This window comes from Semicossyphus pulcher, unplaced genomic scaffold (assembly GCF_022749685.1).
Source record: "Semicossyphus pulcher isolate SPU_LCO1_2020_fin unplaced genomic scaffold, fSemPul1.0.p SCAF_11, whole genome shotgun sequence".
NCBI lineage: Eukaryota > Metazoa > Chordata > Actinopteri > Labriformes > Labridae > Semicossyphus > Semicossyphus pulcher.
The window spans coordinates 21,318,948-21,335,264 of NW_027211615.1; the positions used below are offsets into that span (position 1 = coordinate 21,318,948).

Here is a 16,317-nt window from a genome sequence, read left to right on the forward strand (position 1 = left end):
ACATGCTCAATGCCAAAATGTCGAGAAAATGAGGTCAAATCTGGTCTACATCACAGAGTAGTAAAACTACCTCTCCACAGCACCTCAGTGCGTCATGTGACTTTAGAGCACTCGGAGCCACAACAGGAAGTTAGAGGTAGAGTTCTGCAGCCGCTCTTGTTCCCAGAAACGATTTCCCCTGCTGCTAAATTCAAACGACAACACAGCTGACAAAACAGGTCTCGAATGCAAAAGCTTCCATGCGTATTTGTGTACTTTAAATATGCTGTAACCGTTGCAGATGGTTTAAATCTTCACAACAATAAGGAAACAGATATGAAGAGAGGGTTATTTTACTCCAAAAACTTTTTTTTTTATTGTTGAATGAAACAGTGGGGGTAAATGTACAGCAAACAAAGATAACACCGGTCTCCTTCTGGGAACTGCATATCCCATCATGCTCTAAGTTATTCCAACAGGTGACGCGTCTCTGCTCGCTCAGTCTCGCTCTGCCAGGGACATCAGGTGAGTGTCCACTTCAGTCTCTGTCAGAATCCTGGAGAGACAAGACAGTGTCGATAAGTCCGATGTTTAAAAATGTTACTAAATTAAACTCATGAATAAATTGATTCACAGACTGACTGAAAATGAGGGATAATTCAGGTTTTTCCCCCCCAAGCAAAAATCTGTAACACAAGCCATTTCCTATGATGGCGTATTAGGGCTACATTGAGGGGGAAAAGTCCTCTAAGATTTTGAGAATAAAGTCAGAATATTTCAAGAATAAAGTTGTAATTTTACAAGAAAAAAAGTCATATGTCATTTTAGGTTATGGTTAGCCTGTATCTTATTTTAAAGGGTAATATCAGAAGACTGAGATCACGAGTCGTTTTCAAATGAAATCACTTTTCAGAGTCTTGACAGTAATGACAAAGTGGTGCTGGTGTTCCTAACAGTCTAAAATTATGACTTTATCCTAATAAAATAACGACTTTATTCCTGTAATAGTACAGCTTTATTCTCTTAATACTACAGCTTTATTCTCGCAATACTGCGACTCTATTCTCGCAATACTACGACTTTATTCTCGTAAAACGACTTTATTCTCGTAATACGACTTTAATCTCGTAATACTACAGCTTTATTCTCGTAATACTACAGCTTTATTCTCGTAATATGACTTTAATCTCGTAATACTACAGCTTTATTCTCGTAATACTACAGCTTTATTCTCGTAATACGACTTTAATCTCGTAATACTACAGCTTTATTTGCGTAATGCTGCAACTTTATTCTCGTAATACGACTTTAATCTCGTAATACTACAGCTTTATTCTCGTAATACGACTTTATTCTCGTAATGCGACTTTATTCTCGTAATACGACTTTATTCTCGTAATACTACAGCTTTATTTGCGTAATGCTGCAACTTTATTCTCGTAATACGACTTTATTCTCGTAATACTACAGCTTTATTTGCGTAATGCTGCAACTTTATTCTCGTAATACGACTTTAATCTCGTAATACTACAGCTTTATTCTCGTAATACGACTTTATTCTCGTAATGCGACTTTATTCTCGTAATACGACTTTATTCTCGTAATACTACAGCTTTATTTGCGTAATGCTGCAACTTTATTCTCGTAATACGACTTTATTCTCGTAATACTACAGCTTTATTTGCATAATGCTGCGACTTTATTCTCGTAATACGACTTTATTCTCGTAATGCGACTTTATTCTCGTAATACGACTTTAATCTCGTAATACTACAGCTTTATTCTCGTAATACGACTTTATTCTTGTAATACTACAGCTTTATTCGCGCAATACTGCAACTTTATTCTCGTATTACTACTTTATTCTCGTAATATTGCGACTTTATTCTCGTAATACTACAACTTTTGTCTCATAATCTCAATTTTTCTCCCTTTCTTTAATGTGGCCCTAATACTCCGTCGTAGTTTCCAGCTTCTCACATTGGAGTCTTTAATGCTTTTCTTTGCCATACATGAAGGAACTGGACCTTTGGACTGTAGGTAGAATTTCCCAAGAATTTATTAATGTACTCTAATAGCGTCTTTTATCAAAACATGCAATTACTCTGTTTAAGAGACATTTTACAGACAAAACAATGGAGTGTTAAAGCAGGGAAAAGAAAAAAATGCCCAAAATAATGGGCAGTTGCAGCCGTAGCACCGATAAATAAGAGTGAAAATGAGCTACAGTGTCATCAGCTGACATGTTAGTTCTTTATTCAGGGCCTCTACATATACTATGTAGAATGTGAATAGCGATGAGCATCTGATGGTTAAAGTTATACATTAAAGAACAAAGATAAGAGGTTTTAGTTGAATGATCTTTTACCTGAACTTGGGCTCCTGCGTTGTGACAACGCCCACCTCCAGCTCAGAGGGCTTGAAGTCAATGGAGAGAACGGTTGACAGACAAGAGATTGCCGTCTGAAAGGGAAATAAGAGTGTGTTAGTCATATTTCTTTTGTATCATATAATGATTATTTACGGGACATCATAATGATGGTTATAAAATAATTAACCACAAAGCTGGAAACCACCTGTAAGGTTACTTTCACTTCCCTGTTCCTCCCTTATCAACTTGCTCTCTGCGAGCCCAAAGAGATTTTGTACCTCAATAGTTTGTTCAAAGGTCCAGTCCAGTTTCTTTTTCACTTTCTTCTCCAGGAAGCTGGTGGCTTCTGTCTGCTTCACTCCGGCGGCGGTGGCCTTGAAGCCGCAGTAATAGCCTGCAGGGTCGCATTTGTACACCTGAGGGCCTAACTCCTCGTCTATGCCGATCACGATCATACCTGCAGGCATCAGAGTGGACAAAGAGAGTGACAGTGTTTAACCCGAATAGATTTTTTCTTAATGCAAAAGATACCTCAACACTCATGATTCTGACATTTTAACTGATTACAAACGATTAAATTATTCTTACAGCAGCCCAGTGGTCGCATCTCAGCGTTCTGCGTGTAGACTTGGGAGATGTCAGCGATTCTCTTACACAGCATGTCCACTGGGATCTCATAACCGTACTTGTACTGCCAGTTGGCTGCCTCGTAGCGAGCTCGCTGGACTTGGGACCTGCTGTCAGCTGGAAGACAACAGAGAGTGAGAATTGAGGGAAAAGTGCCTGATTTTTTCAGAGCAACCATTTAACAGTCAGTCATACTGGTATGCTGCTTGCATGGCAAAATGAACAGTTGTTAGGAAAGAGGAACTGTCAGCTACAGTAAATGCTGGGACTCTGTAGTACAGAGATGACCCGAGTGTAACGCTATAACTTTCATTTTTTCCAAATCTTAACTGAAAGCACTCGGACTTTTTACAGGAAGTATTTTGTTCTTTTCTGGTTTTCACTCAGGTGTTTTGTTTATATGTACAGAAAAATTACTGCGCGTCCAGCTACGAGAAACCAACATTGTTTAGAGGAAAGTGGAAAGTTTATGATGAGCAATGTTAAAAAAAAACGCTTCCAGTTTTAGAAAGTGAAGATAAAAATAGGAAGAGACTGCTGCTAGATATACAGCCCATAAGAAAAAAGGCTTTGTGCTGAAAATGTCAATAAAATAATAAAGACAGAAAAAAAAAACCCTTGACCATTTTTATAAAATCTGACAATAACTTTAAAGAGCAACTTGCAGGTTCATTTTTTTACTACATTAGTACTAAATCTTGTCTGAAAATGGCTGTGGAAAAGGTTAATTCGTGATTTCATATGATTTACAAAACAAGGGTGCACATTCAGAGGAAAAAGTGGTCACATTACATCACAACAGGGACTCTGTCTTAGTTCAACGTGCAGAAGTAGGTGGCAGTCGTATCGTATTGTGTAGACATTATTTCACCAGGTCTTAGGATGGTTAATTTTTGCGTTTGTGCCAGTTGCATAAAAATCTAACTTCACCAGACACAGAGCCCTCCGTTTTCCTGACAGGAAGAAGAACAGAGCTAGCTTTCGTAATTGCGTGCGTTTTTGTGCAGGTGAAGAGACGGGACTTCTGGACGTGACACAAATGCCCCTGTCAAACAAAGTATCCGTCACCGCTCTATTTCCCTCTCTATCTCTCTCTTACACACACCGCTGTAGCACCGTGAAACGTAGTAGGGATTTACCATTATAGAAGGCAATAAGAAAACTGATACAAGCTGACACTCGCCCGTAACTGTCATGGTTGAGTATTAACGCTCCCACTTGGTACTGCTCATGGTTTGTTATAGCCTTTAGTTTGTGATAAACTTTACAATGTTGTGATGTGAGCATAACGTTAGATAGCGCTAGCCAACGCTGGCACTACAAGTAACTGTCTAACGTACAAAAAAAGCTCCAGTAGTCACTGTAGTGTATTAATTACTATATTTTGTTGAAAATATAATTACTTATCATTTTCCTACACATTGATTCACTGGGGTCTCCAACCTGCAAGTTGCTCTTGAATGATTTATAATAGACTACGCTAACTGTTGGCTTTAACTTCATTAATCTTAATAAAAGTACAATGTTTCTCATTGAAATGGACAAATCTTTGTCTTACCCGTCATCCCAGACATTACGCATCCAATATTGTCTGTTATTCTGAAAAGGTGGGTGACTGTGCAGGCATCCAGAAGCTTGTCCTGTTTAAAAGAAAGTGAATTAATATCTGTAGCACACGGGAAAGTGGTCTCATCTTTTGATGCCTTTACTGCATCCTAAAGATTAACATGACACTTTATATTGATAGGTACAATAGGGTCAGAATTAAATATATATACAAATAATATGTGTGGACAGGAGGCAGTAAACATTCGAATAGTCGAGCCCACCTTTACCAATTGCTTTTTTTTTTCTCAGATAAACATAAAAGGAAAACAACAATCTTGACTGCTGGTTAGACAAAGTTAACAACTTAAGATCTTACTTTGGGTTCAAATACCACAATAAACCTCTCAAATGTGTCACAATTCATCAGTAGCAGAGAGAAACTAAGATGAATAGTGAAATTATGGACATTTGTTCACTAGCAAATACACGAACCAAGTTGAGTTGCCATAGAAAAAGACTATAACTTTATGGTTAATATATCCAACTGTCCATATGGATGTTGCCAGGAACAAGTGTTATCAGTGCAGGATCACATTCAAAGTGTGAAAACATTGATCTGGTATCAACTCACCGGTACTTTTTTCTGTGTTACAACAACTGCACAGTCTTTCCCCCTGACTGCTACTGATGTAAGTCCACCTTGGTTAATGGCCTTAAAAGCATATTCTGCAAAAAGAAAGACAAGAGGGTGTCTTTTAGTGTTCTTGTTCATCTGAGGGCATCAATGAATGTTAGAAAGTAGCAAAAAACAAGAGCAGCATTCAGTGATTTTAAACAGTAGAGTCAATATGCGCAAACACCAACAACTGTGTCCCTCAGTAGGAAGACAGAAGCAACAAGTAAATAACTGTTATGAGGTGTCATCTGATTGGCCAGCTGACATGACATCATTGATCAATTGGGCTTACAGATGTTTGTTTGGGAAGTTGCATCCAAACTACTTGTAGGGTTTATAGCTGCAATGAATGCCCCCTTTATTAAAATACATTTAAAGAGATTTGTTGAACTTCAAGATTGGTCTGTTGTCTGTTGTTGATGACATGCCATTAAAAAATGATGTCCATTTGCAGTTCAGGTTTAACACCTACTGGGTCACTTTTAAAATAGAAAAAAACTCCACACTGAATTAAAGAGACAACGTTCATGGGTAATATTTTAGGGTGGATTGTCCCTTTAAGTCCATACAGCTTTAGCCGTATTAGAAAACATTACATTACATTTCTATGACTTGACTTACTGTGATAAGTGTAGTAATTATAGAGAAAGTAACATTGAACAAGCTTTACAACACTGCAACATTTGACTCAATCGCAAGTTTACACTTTTATCAATGAATCAGCTTGATTGACGGCAATGCTAACAGTGCTAACTCGTCTACTAGCTAGCCAGCTAGCCACTTTGAGTCACGCTATTTTGGTTAATTGGGGCCCCAGCTAAAGTATACATTAAATAACCACTGGCGTAGCTCAAGTACAACTTTCATGGTTTAATATAATTCTACTTTCGCTTTAGGCATGGGTTATTCATCACCCAGAAGCGCAGCTACGCGAACCATGACAGAGCATTTAGCTAGCTAGCAAACAAGTCAGCCTGTGAGCCGGCTTCTGTCCGAACAAATTCACACACTAACCGACTTGATAGAGTCTTCCTTCAGGAGAGAAGATGGTGATGTGTCGATCAAACCCTGCACTGGAGCCTCGGGACATTTTACAAGGTTATGTTGGCCGAGAAGTTCGTCCAAATGAATTTGCAAGCAGATTTTACTTCATGCACAATATTTCCACCCGGAAGTTGAATTGACGGAATCGGGACTTCTTCCGGTGTGAGAGGCCTGCTTCGTTTCCATGGTGATACAACGCTACCGCTTGGTGTAAATGTTATTTTTTAATACAACAATTAATGTCCTCTGGTGTTATACTTGCTGTTATACTAGTTTGAGGTACTTGTACTTTCTTGAGTATTTCCATTTCATGCTGCATTATGCCTCCACTTCAAGAAGTAGGTATGCTTTGAATAAACTATATGATGGCCATTTTTATAAACTACCCTGCAGATTAAAGTTTAAATTCTTAATACATAATCATAAGTTATAGGCCTACTGAGAGACCATAACTATGGCATTGACGCTTAAATGCATTAGTAGGCTTTGTTAATATAATAAACCTGATAGATATAACTGAAATGAACATTTTGACATTGAGTAGGCCCATGCATACTTTGGATATCATATGAACAGTTTGTAGTTTATAATCCAAATTTAAATATATAAAAATACATTTGAATATATAAAATTAAAATTGAAAGAAAAGGGGTAGAAAACCATAGTACAGACACACAAACAAACATCAAGTAATAGAGTATTAATTGTTGCTGGCATTCAGGCCCTCACACTGGACTATTAATGATCTGGGGTCCAGGAGACAGAGCTGGTGGATAACATTTTGTAGTTTAGAAGGCTAATTCACTTATATAGTCAATACACCTCAATGAATTCACCCTGTTATAATTTAGAAAATAAGGCAAAAACTAATCAAAGAGGAAAAACATTTATTTTGCAATTATTAGGATTTTGTACAGCACTGGGGTCTGTAGGAACAATAAGGACAAAAACAACAAGGACTTGTCAGTTCCTGTTCGTAAGCAACAAGAGCACTGACATCATATAAACTGCATAGCTAACAACTAACATATTTATGGTACATTTAAGCCCAGGTGTTACTAATAGCACTTATGATGGCTCCATACTCAAGTGTCCCACTATGCCAGGACATTTTTACAGTGAGCCTGCATACAGCACCAAAAAAAAATTATTCATTTTTATTATTTGCACAGGTGTGTCTCCAACAGTTCCTTTCATGAAAAAGTCATGTCATGGCTTACTGGAACATGTGCATGCCGTTATCAATGTAATCAGTTACACCCAATCTTTTCCAGCTATGACAATTCAGAAGTTGCTGTGAAAAGGCCCACAGGCCTTTGTGAATCTTTTAGTGAATACTGTCCTTTTTGTTTTACTTTTAACCGTGTTAGTGTCAGATTCAACATTTAATGATACATAAGCTGTTACTAATACACGTGTGTATTGTGTTTACTTGCTGCTTTAACTGCAACACAATCTCTTAATAACCTGCACAGAGAAGCTAAATATACTGAAGCACAGTGAAAACAGACCCTCTTCTGAAACCACAGGTTTACATTTTTCCTATCACATAACAAGCAGAGTGAAATTTAAAATAGAACACGAGCTCTTGTTCACAGACAGATCACGATCCCATTTCCCTGTTCCTTCAAAAAAATTCAAATGTGCATGTGTCATCATGGATTTTCCCCCAGGTCCTCAGGTGTCTAAAGCAGCTGAATACAGGCTGTTTACTTCCTCTTTATAAGTCACTGACACGTTTAGATAGTGAGTCATTCATACTCAGAGAGGTAGCGTGATCGGTGATAAGCAGGAGGTGAGTCTGAGGTTGGCATCAGGGGTTCAAACTTTGACATATGATTTTATAGCAAAAAGTTCCCGTCTTTGGTCGACCATATCCTGTTCTAAAACAGGGCTTGTGACACAACCACAGATGACAGACAAGGGAATATTTTTATTTAGATACTGATGTTCAGGTCTGACCTAATCACAAAAAATTTATGCAATACTGTATTCTTACATCAGTTCATCATCATCTAAAAATGACTGCAAATTCCAGTATTGCTCAAAGTCTTGTCTACAACAACAAAGATCGCCGCTTCAGAAAAACACATGAGTGTCCAGGATGGATTGTGCAACTCCAAAATATACAGTTATCATGAATGCAAAGAATGCATGCTTCATGTTAGTGCACAAGTTGAGAAATAGATTACATCAATTTTAATCTTTAAAATATGTTATATGTGTATAATAAGATGCTTCTACATGATGTTGCATTTGCACCTTCTTTGAATTGATTTTTCACAGCTTAGACAGCAAAGCCCCCTAACCCTGATACCTCTCACCTTCCTCCCCCTTTCCTGTCCTCTTCCCCACCTCCGCTCTCTCTCTTTCCCTCCCCCTGCTTCTGTTCTTACTCTACAAAAGCCCGGCTCATTCATACAGTACCGAGCATTTGCAGCACTGTATTCACATTTGAAACCATGAAAAGACCCCCACCCCCGAGCCTTAGAGCAGAGGCGTGGGACATGCATTCTGGAGAGCAGGGGGATCTCCACCATCTATGAAAACACTTTTTTTTAATCTGCAAAGCCACATTCTGGCTAATGTTTTCCAAGCGCAGAAGTTTAGATGTGAGGCAATAAAGGAAATGTTAGTATGATGAGGCTGAAAAGCCTCCTAAATTAAAATGAAACATTAGTAGTTTGGACTCATTCTGTCACATTCTGTTTCTTTCCGTAAGCAGGGACATTTTTATACCAGTATTTAAAATTTCCCAAATACATGTCTATAAAACTGTCTTTCTTATGCGGGTTTCTGTACAAACTAGTGCCCAGAACCACTTTTTTTTGCACTCCTTAAAAAAAAGAAAATACTTAGCACATTTACAACGCACACAAAGAAAACAGTTTCTTAGAACGGTGAGAGCAGCTTCTTGGAACGGTTTATCTTACATGAGGAAGAATGCAGAAAGATGCAAACCTCATATAAGTCTACCGGCATGTGTGTGATAACAATGTTGCGTGCTTCCTTTTACAACACGCACCTTCTTTAGAATTTGCTTGCTGTTCCTTATAAATCGTCTCGTGGGTTGTCACGCAAACGCCCCGGTGGTTGCACAGTAGCCTTCGGGCGAATTAGTGGTGCAATTAGTGGTGTCCAAATTAATGCTCAAGGAAATGCTTTAAGTATGAAATGGAAAACCCGTAAGAGAATGCTGTCTTTCAGGACGGGCTGCGTGATGGAGACAAAAGAGTGCATACATGTTAAAGGTGGTGTAGTGTTCATGGGGGTTTAGAACTGAACCATCCTGCTTGTACAACATGCAATGAGTGTTGTTCTGAGATAAGCTTTGCTCTGCAGCACAGAACACATGCAAGACTTTCAAAATAAAATCCCACCTGTTTGATATCATCTGTCCAGAATTATTTATTTTTGATCTTCTTCACTGTACCTGCTTCAAGACCATCCAGACACACAAAATGGAAAGCACATGCTTATGTTGTGTCTTCTCCTAGCCCCTCTGGATCCAGGTCTTTTTATCAGTTGGTCAGAGGCCAGCCAGTTCTGCTCTACTTTAATACACTTTTTATTTACTGATCTACTTGCCAGGAAAATATTGCTGCTGGCTCGTATTTTTGGCTTAACTTAACCGAACTCCACTTGTGTACTTTTATGGTTATATCTCTGCTTTTTATGGTCGAATTCCCTCCAGCGCTGCAGTGATTTTCCTCCAGCTAAATATTGGATGTGTTGAGATCTACTGACAATGGAGAATAGGGAAAACAAAACTTAGTGTAGTTTACTTCTAACAGAAAGTAAAACACAGCTCAGCTCTTACATAACTGCTGCAGTTTCAATGCTCGCTACAAATGAAGAAAGTCCAAGCTGGAGCCAAACAATCACTTTAAAACGGCAGTTTATGTTCGTGTAAAGATTAAAAAACAAATGGGAATCAACACCATATCCCTACTTTACACCTCACTTAAGTCTACGGTGGGCATTCGGGCCTCTTTACTAGCATAAACAGCCAATCTCTTTATATATGGATATCCTATCTGGGTGCAGACATGCCTACATGAATGCATACATAATGCAGTTCAGAATGCGATTACAGTTGTCCACACCACATCTGCAGGGGATTTGTTTGCATTGATCAGATATTACAAGGTGTTTAAGCAGTCTCACAGTTTGATCACAATGGTTTGTTTGGGCGGGCATTTTTTGCTTTATCTTACATAATGACAGAGAAAGAGAAGGGAGGAGGTTGAGAGAGAGGGGATTAGTTGCAACAAAGGACTCGGGCTGGAATCGAAAAACGTGTGCCGCCCTATTAAGGACTGAAAAGGAAGAGAGAAACGCACCAAGCTCCACTCATTTCTATTTTCTGCTCGCATAGGATACCTGTCAAAAGTAGCAGTAGCTAAAAGTGGTTTAAAAACAACATGATGTCCACCCATTGCATTGCTTATCTTGACCCGGAACGCGTCATGTTTGTTAGAGGCCCCCTGGCCTTGCTACTAATTTATAAAAGGTGTAAATGCCAATGTCTGTGGATCAGATTTCAATAGAGTTAATCCATCTAGAAAGAGGCCATGTTAACAAGGTGTAAACTGTGCTTACATTTGTACTTAAAGTTATAATCTTGAAGATCTCAGTTTTGTTCTCTTTGGCGGCACCTGTGGCGATAAATGGTAATTGCGGGAGCACACTTCCCGGATATCCAGACAGTGTTGCATGTGTGACGTCCACGGTTGGCTCTGGTTGTGACTCTTGATTTTCCTCGTTGACGGTCGCTTTCCTTTTTTGACTGTTTGCCTTCATCTGAGCGTCCAATTTGTTTCTTTTTCTTTGCATTTTCACTTATTTTTGAAATTGTATCTGTAGTCACTGATCTTTTCTTTGTTTGTTCAGCCATAGTAGATTACTGTTTACTCGCAACATTTGCAGTGACCGGAAAAGCAGCTGCTTAGCTCTGCCTACCCTCTCTGGCAGACCAACCACTGCTGGGTGATGGAAAACGCGTCACTAACTGGGCGCCGCTTGTGATTTGTTTCTGCAAAATTCGCCACAGACACCCAGTCTGTAATACTGCAAATGCAAAGGCTTTTATCAGTGGGCCATAGGCTCAGTCACCATTGTGTTACCTCATCTTTAAGATTATATCTTTAATCTGTGGTTAAACACTGTAGAAATATAATTGTTTAATGGGGTTTTACAGCAAATAGTATTACAATTCCATAATTGGGGGATAAGTGAGAGATAAACAAAGAGGTTTTAATTGATGCAGCAGAGGCTGAGCGATCCTGAAAAAGGGTCCACCTCCAAAAACACTTTTGGATCCTACATTTCCCAAGATGCAAATTATTAACATCCCTTACAAGACCCCTCTTCCAGCACACTTCTCTTAAAAACCACAGCTCCAGTTTGTTACCAGGCTTCAAGTTAAAACAACTTTCTTCTTAACTGCAAGTTGTAATAACTCTGGTGATTTCACCGCTTTGTATCAAGCCCAACAAAAGCTCTTTAACATAAAACACTTTATATTTACTGGCAATGTTGGAATACTAGAGCCATTCATGGTGCTTTATCATCTAAACCAGTGGGTTTGGTGTTGTGGGCCATGTGGCTGGACCCGTCTTGTGACTTTTCCACAGCATGGCGTAAGTGTTTATGTAATGTGGTTAGGATCATAGAATGACAAAGTTAAACCTAGAAGTATGACTAAAAGAGGGGAAGGTTCAGATAAAAGTTCACATGTAGAAATGGGCCTGTATACACCACAAGGCTGATGAGGGAAGTGGGAGGCAGGTGGACAGTTCAGGTGGTGGGAATTCACAGGAGAGGGGTTAGCGCGGACGTTGGTGTTGTGGTGGGGAAAAACATACCAGATAAAACTGGGGAATGCTGGAGTCGTGACAATAGTTGATTCATTATAGTGCTTTACAGTCGGTTGAAATATACACAGCATTCAATTTAGTTGAGATTCAGCTGGAAAAGTGAACATGTGGTGTGTTGACTTTGCAGTTTACTAAAGGCCAAAGGAAAAGGCTGAATGCAAGCAGCCTGCCATTTGCAGAAGTCACGATGATTGTTACTACATATGCTTTGACATCTGCCTTTTCTGCTTTTTGTCATGGACAGATGTTGACTTTTATGGAAAGTTGCAAACACTATCACATGCGCGCTTGTGGCTGCTGTCCAGGGATTTCAAAATCAGTGAAAAATCCCAGTACTGTTCTATTCACGCCGCAAAGTCCCACATGTAAGACAACCATGATGGTAATCAAAAGTTGACCTTAAAGTTTGATGAAAGTGTTGACCTCACGTATCCCATTATCTCACCTTTTTTCCAGTAAAATGAGTCTACCTATTGACTGTATGAACGGCGAGTAAGAGCTGGCTCAGACCGGAGTGAGCAATACAAAAACAGGTGTCTACAGTAACAATAGAGCCGGCATGTAAGGGGAGGGGATATCCGTGGTTTTAACCCACATGTCCTTCTTTAAATGTCACATGAAAATAGCCTTAAATAACCTGCATATGACATCCCAGAGATAGACACAACACAAAATTTACACACAGACGTACAGATCTTTTAATTCAAATTATCAGCACTCCCTGTCTGTACACAGTCTGTAATGTCATATGAATGTAAATTTATGCAAAGAAACCCACATAGTGGGATGTCAGAGTGGTGGGCAAGATCAATAGGTGTTTTACAGAGCCAGCTTACTCCCACATACTCCCTCTTGTTGCTGAATATAACCACAAAACTATCCTGTCTGGTAGATAGATTAACTTGCGTTCTGTAAGCAGAACAAGGCCTGTTATATGCAAATTTAAAAAGGAAGGAGGGCATAGACATAAAATGGAGGCATGTTAAACACACAATGATCAAAGTACGAAAAATTTAAATGGGGGCTTCAATCAAGAAAAACAACCCTAACGTTGTGCAAGTCTTCCGCTTGAGGAAGTAAACACATCTCACTCTGTGCCACAGGGCAGCAGGAAACCCAAAACCTCTTCTTCTTTTTCGAAATCTCTCCGTCTTTTGAGGCAGAGAACCCTGCAGAAGGTCTCTCCGTGCTCCCCAGCAGGCGTATTCAGACAGGCCTTAACTATCAGGTTCTACTGGTAGGCTTTGTCAGCCGTACCTCATACCCTGCTCACTGTATCAGCCTCGACAGGCAGGTACGCCTCATGCCGAGCTGTCTCATTATGTGTACCTTTAATGCCCATCATTTGATAGCAGTGTGTAAACCAGACATGCAGGGTTTTACTCACGCACTGACAGCATGTGCAACTTTACTCCTCGCCCTCAGGCTTTAAGCTATGTGTTTCATTTTATTGAAAGAGAACAAGAAGTTAGCGCTAAAGCTAAGGCTAAGGCTAAGGCTAAAAACATCCAGACAGAAACCAATTTTATTTGTTAATTCATTCAATAACCTTCTACAATACATTTGTCAGCAATGCTGCACACGTTACTGAAGTAGATTAAAGCTCTATTAACAGATTCATTTGAGTTCAGCAAAACAAGTTTCAAAGCAACATTGACATATAATAACCTTAAGTCTAGTAGATATGGCTAACATTTTAGCAAACTGTTGTCCTATTAAACATCAACAAGTTGCTCTGGTCTCTTGGGGGTACATTGAGGCTCCTTTGCTCTTGTCAAATTCCATGTATGTGCACAAAAACAGCTGTGTTCACCAGATGGCTGAGTCGCCAACATGGTGCATGGTGTCCTAAAGGTTACATTAGCTCAATTTTCTAACAAACAACAGAAACAGTCTTGCCTTTTTATGACTGTCCACGAAAAGGCAAGCTAGCTTTGCTAACGTTGTAACTGGAAGAACTGTTTTAAGGTAGCTAGGAATCGCAAATACAAGCTAACGTTAGCAAAGCTAAAGTAGATATTCTGTTTATGACTAGCATTATTAAAATTGAATTGTTCCAACCCTTACTACTGTAGTAGCTATATTGTTGTTTAGCATTAGCATCCAGCCTATTCTTGTAAGCTAATATGTCATTTATGTGACTTTAACATATTGAGCTTCATCTTTGGATACAGCCAGGTTAGCGGTGCAACTGTTTCCAATCTTTATGCTCTTTATGCAAACGTTTTCCTTTTAAATGCTAACTTTTAACAGCAGCAATATTAACAGCAGCATTAAGACACAAAGTAGGATATCTAGCCCACATCAACGTGGCGCTTCCTCCTAGCCATACTAGAGTAATATCCAACGACTGGAAACTAAAGACATTTCCAGGTACAGGGGTTGGCTGATGCAAAACCTGGAAAACCCATGTAAAGAGTAATTTTGGAGGCCTGTAGTTCCTGGTGGCTTCAGTAATAACAGAGTGAAGTCAGTAATCTCCTGATGGCTTTAGAAGAGAGGAAACACCCTGCTGCATTGCAGCCATGCCAACTGTACCATTCAGCAGTGGCCAAACTAACTATACGGTCGGCCATTACAAACATTACGATGACAGAGGTGCATGAAAAATACATCAAAGAACAATAATACTGTTGTATTACTAATTACTGGGCGATCCGTAAGCACGACCACGGCTTGTTAGACACCCTTTTTGGCTTAGACCGTTAAAGGTTCAAGTTACCAAAAAGCGTGACTCATTTTTTGCAAACTACTGTACGCCTATAAAAATCCCCACTTTCACACACATATGCATTCATTAATTGAGTGTCCACATTGTCCACAAATGGAAAAACATGCCGTCATCGATCTTATTTGGATATGTGAGATAGTCGCACAGGATTACAAATAAATAAGTAGATTCAGCGGTGAAGTCACTTCAGGGAATGTTAGGGGAATTTGGAAAGAGAAAACTTTTCACAAAGACTAAAGAACTGATATGACTTATCATTAGTCATGATGCTATTTAATGTTCTATTAAAGCACAGACTTAATTTAGAAGGAAACAGATTTATTAATGGGCAATATTTATTCAACATTTTAGCACCTTAAGAATGCCTTTTCTCTTAAATCCTTTGAATTCTCCCTCCTCCTCACTTCTCTGCCTGTTCTTTCATGCTCCCTCACATTCCCAAAGTGAGCTTCATCCAGGAAATCTAGCAGGGATAAAAGCTTACATGCAATATCCTCAGTCGAGTAAGATTTATTGCTAGCTTGAGGGTACTGCTGGATCTTCAAAACTGCCCCACAACTGTAAATTCGACTTTCATTTCAGCTGCACGATGTTTTGAAAAACGCTGGAATGTGCTCACAGAGGACTGCTAGAGTGGAATTTTTGCTGGGAATTTCCCACTGCTGTGTGTGTTTGCACATGCGTACAGCATGTGCGCATGTGGCCAAGGAGGAGCGCCGGTCGTCTTTGAGTGAGTGTAAACAAGTCTATTTACAGACTCAGGTGCACGTCTCCTTTTGAAGAGGTAAACCAACTGTGTGCCAAGTTAGAAATGCCACAGAGTCCTAGAGCTATTCTGAAATTAATTATGTAAATCTGGAAATGTTCCTTGTTTAAGAGAACATATACTGCGCTCCACATTAAACAAGCTAAGCATGCTTACTCATTGTCATGTCTTTTCTAAACATCATTTAACTCAATTCATTAGTTTCAGGCACGGGTACCTTGTGTATTTCAAAATAAAACACAAGTGCACATGTGTTAGAAAGCTGCTTTTATTTGCAGAGGTATTTTGAAGAAACGAAACAAAGAAGCTGTGAACAAAACCTGCAGTACTGTATGTTAAAAGTGCTCTTTTGCAGAAGTGGCGAGCTACTGCTGACCTCCAGTAGCACTTTTATAGTTAGAAGCTGCTTCTCTCCCTCCTGAAATCCCCCAAACTTTCCCCTCCGCCAAATCCTTCCTCCCAGCCGCCAAGATAATGGTCTTTTCAGGCCTCCCATGATCCACACTCCGCTGTGGATCCGCCGCAGCTGGTAAACCGGCTGCCTGGCGAGTAGCCGTTTACACCAGCCATGTGTTCAACCTAATTGCTTTTCCAGGGTAGAGCAGAGGGCAGTGTTGTTAAGACGAGACACGGAGGGCTCGGAGGATAGAAGAGGAGGCGTGCGGGGAAGCTTTCTGGCCCAGATGTGTGCAGTAG

General features: G+C 39.6%; 1 protein-coding gene across 1 annotated transcript; it reads right to left on the reverse strand.

Annotated features, from left to right (window-relative positions):
* Window positions 1-341: 341 nt before the first annotated feature.
* LOC138613274 (proteasome subunit alpha type-6) lies at window positions 342-6,363 on the reverse strand. Its single transcript, XM_069686908.1, has 7 exons — window positions 6,216-6,363; window positions 5,157-5,251; window positions 4,536-4,617; window positions 2,939-3,094; window positions 2,629-2,807; window positions 2,348-2,442; window positions 342-535 (listed from the first exon to the last, which is right to left on the reverse strand). The coding sequence occupies exons 1-7, from the start codon at window positions 6,289-6,291 to the stop codon at window positions 478-480; spliced, it is 741 nt and encodes a 246-aa protein (XP_069543009.1). The 5' UTR covers window positions 6,292-6,363; the 3' UTR covers window positions 342-477.
* Between the last annotated feature and the right edge of the window lie 9,954 nt (window positions 6,364-16,317).